General features: G+C 51.8%; 1 protein-coding gene across 1 annotated transcript; it reads right to left on the minus strand.

Moving 5' to 3' along the window:
• Window positions 1–710: 710 nt before the first annotated feature.
• Adrb2 (adrenoceptor beta 2) lies at window positions 711–2,707 on the minus strand. The gene has a single exon (XM_059246441.1). It carries the CDS (start codon window positions 2,503–2,505, stop codon window positions 1,249–1,251), a length of 1,257 nt encoding a protein of 418 aa, XP_059102424.1. The 5' UTR covers window positions 2,506–2,707; the 3' UTR covers window positions 711–1,248.
• Window positions 2,708–3,287: the final 580 nt, after the last annotated feature.

Raw genomic sequence — 3,287 nt, forward strand, 5'->3', positions numbered from 1 at the left:
TGGGAATTTAGTCTGCTGCTAAACATCCTATAATGCATGGGAATGCCAGGCATGAGAAAGCTTGATTTACACAGAAGTGCAGAGAATCGGAGGAGAGGATACATGGGACAGCGGTCTGGAGGGACGAGAGGCTGATGAACCTATGTTCAGGGTATGAACCAGCTGTGTCTTCAAGCTTTACTGTCTATGACCAAGGTCTTCGATTGCCCCTGGAATGCTGAGATTCCTGAATAGCTTTTGCACAGAACATCTTCCTCCCTCTGAATACACCAAGCCCAGCTGCAGTACAAAGGGCATTACTGTAAGAGACGGCGATGATATAAATATACACAGTTATTAAACAAGCCGGGCTGGAAGGTGGGTGGCAGGGACATGTGGGACAAAACATATGCCCATAACTCTGTCTCTGTGAGTCAGGGTTTCCTGGGCGACAGCACAGAATAGCAACTGTCGGACACACTGGATTATGCTGAGAGTAGGCGGGACTGATTCGGGGCTCCAGTGAAATCAGGAAAGATACTGGTTTGCATCTGGAGACCCAAAGGCACAGGGAAGGGCTAGGCAATCAGTGCATGGCATTCTGGTATCCTTCCATATTAAGCCACTCGGCGGTTCTGACACATAGTTACCTGTGGGTTCCAGTGGGAAAGACAAGGACACTTCAGAGTCAAGAGGTTTTGGAGAAACAGGTGCAATGAAATCATGGTCAAACAATTTATTTACTGTAAACTTTAGACTTTGCTCAGAAAACAACTGAAGCTGTCTCTCAAATTCCTGCCTACAACACTCCATTTGAGCAAATAAGTGGAGTGGGAGAGAGTCTATATTCACAGCAGAAAGGTCCAAGACACAGGCTTGTTAAGTCCAAGGGTACAGGAAGGAAAATTTCCTTCAGATACAAATTACCAGCAGCAATACATAGTATCCCTAACACTTGACCGATGAGGTAGATACATGGAAAAGTCATCTAACATACAGACACAGTCCTCTAGGACCAACACACTTCAGACAGAAACTTTTAAGTTCCATGCAAAGAGGAACTGAACTACAAGAAACAAGTAAGCACTCAAATACAGTCTCTCTCTGTGTTCTTTTTTCAGCTTAAAAAAATAAAATAAAAAAGGCAGAAGGATGTCCCCCCCTTCTGCAAATCTCTATACAGTTTTATTCTAAAGTTATTACACTCAAGTTAAATAGTCTGGTTAGTGTCTTGTAAGGGAGGGGGTCTTAAAAAGTAGAAAGCCTGCATTACAGCGGTGAGTCATTTGTACTACAGTTCCTCGCTTGGGAATCAATGCTAAGGCTAGGCACAGTACCTTGACAGTTCACAAAGCTTTCCATGCCTGGGGGGTCCTCACACAGCAGCTCATTTTCTTTTTCCTGCCCCAGCTGACATCCACTCACTTCCCCTGTGTAGTCTGATTTACCATTACTGTTGCTGGAGTAGCCGTTCCCATAGGCTTTCGAAGAAGACCTGCGGAGGCATAAAAGCTCCTGGAAGGCAATCCTGAAATCTGGACTCCGGCAGTAGATAAGGGGATTGAAAGCAGAGTTGACATAGCCCAACCAGTTAAGGAGGATGTAAACTTCCTTAGGGATGAGGTTGTTTCGGATCACATGCACGATGTTGACAATGAAGAAGGGCAGCCAGCAGAGGGTGAATGTGCCCATGATGATGCCCAAAGTCTTGAGGGCTTTGTGCTCCTTCAAGCAGAACTTGGAGGACCTTCGGAGTCCATGCCCGCTTCTCCCGTCCTGCTCCACCTGGCTGAGGTTTTGGGAGTGGAATCTTCCCTCAGATTTGTCTATCTTCTGGAGCTGTCTTTTGGCCACTTGGAAGACCCTGGAATAGACAAAGACCATGACCACCAGAGGCACGTAGAAAGACACAATGGAGGAAGCAATGGCGTAGGCCTGGTTCGTGAAGAAGTCACAGCAAGTCTCATTGTGATAGCAGGTGATGGCTTCCTTGTGTGTGGCCCGGTACCAGTGCATCTGGATGGGCAAGAAGGAGGTAAGGCCGGATACAATCCACACCATCAGGATGACCATTCGGGCCTTATTCTTGGTCAGCAGGCTCTGGTACTTGAATGGCGACGTGATAGCAATATAGCGATCCACTGCAATCACGCAAAGGGTCTCAATGCTGGCTGTGACGCACAACACATCAATGGAAGTCCAGAACTCGCACCAGAAGTTGCCAAAATTCCACATTTTCATAAGGATGTGACTGGCCCCAAACGGCACCACCGCTAGGCCCATGACTAGATCGGCACACGCCAAGGAGGTTATGAAGTAGTTGGTGACCGTCTGTAGTCGCTCGAACTTGGCAATGGCTGTGATGACCAGTACGTTGCCAAACACGATGGCCAGGACGATAATCGACATGACGATGGCCATGCCTACCACCCACGCTTCGTCCCGCTCCTGAGTGATGTTGTGGTCTGGCGCACGGCTCCCGTTGGGTGCCAGCAAAAAGTCGCTGTCGTTCCCGGGTGGCCCCATGGCTGGCAGAAAGCAGGTGAGCGCGCCGGCTTTCGGCGCCCTGGCGCTCTCAGGGGGTGCACCTCCGACGGGGCGCAGCCGGCCGGGGGCGGACTCCTGGAAGCTTCATTCAGCGGCTGTGCTGGGGGCGCGTCCTGCACATTCAGCTCGTGGGGTGCTCGGGGCTCGCGGTGCCTGCTAGCTGCAGCCTGAACGCAGGAGAAACAGCCTCACAGTGAGACCTGCCCGTTATGTGCACCGGACTTTAGGGTAATTGCCCCGTGACGTGCAGCAACTTTGGGCCAATGGCACGACCGCATGCCCGGAGGGGCGAGGCACCAAGGACCAACCCTCCCCGTCTAGCCCGCCTCCTCCCGGGGTTGGCCCGGGCGGGGCCCAGTTGCTCCCCCGGAGGCCAAGCCACCACTCCCTCCCAGCTACCCTAGCGGGGCCCTAGAGAGGGAAATCTGGGGCTGCTGTGCGACCCGCCAACCAAACATAGTCTGGAAGTTTCACCTGCCTGTGCAGATCTTCTCTGCGGGCTGAGGTCTCTGGACGCAGGTGGCACACAGCGCGTTTTCCATCAGGAACAGAGAGACTGAGCAAGCTCACACGGACACGCACACACAGGCACAAACGCACCCGGCTGACAGGGACATGCTCAGACTTATGCCGAACCACAGCCACAGACACGGAGACACACCCGCGCCCGCTCACGCTGAAGACGACAGCTGTCTCCTGGTCCAACACAGAAGGGTGGCTGTAAACAAACAGGGGCACCTAGAAGCACGCAGAAAGAAAAG

This window comes from Peromyscus eremicus, chromosome 19, assembly GCF_949786415.1.
Source record: "Peromyscus eremicus chromosome 19, PerEre_H2_v1, whole genome shotgun sequence".
NCBI classification, from domain to species: Eukaryota; Metazoa; Chordata; class Mammalia; order Rodentia; family Cricetidae; genus Peromyscus; species Peromyscus eremicus.

Coding starts and splice junctions, on each gene's coding strand:
- Adrb2 (XM_059246441.1), bottom strand. CDS start 2,505: ATGGGGCCACCCGGGAACGACAGCGACTTTTTGCTGGCACCCAACGGG.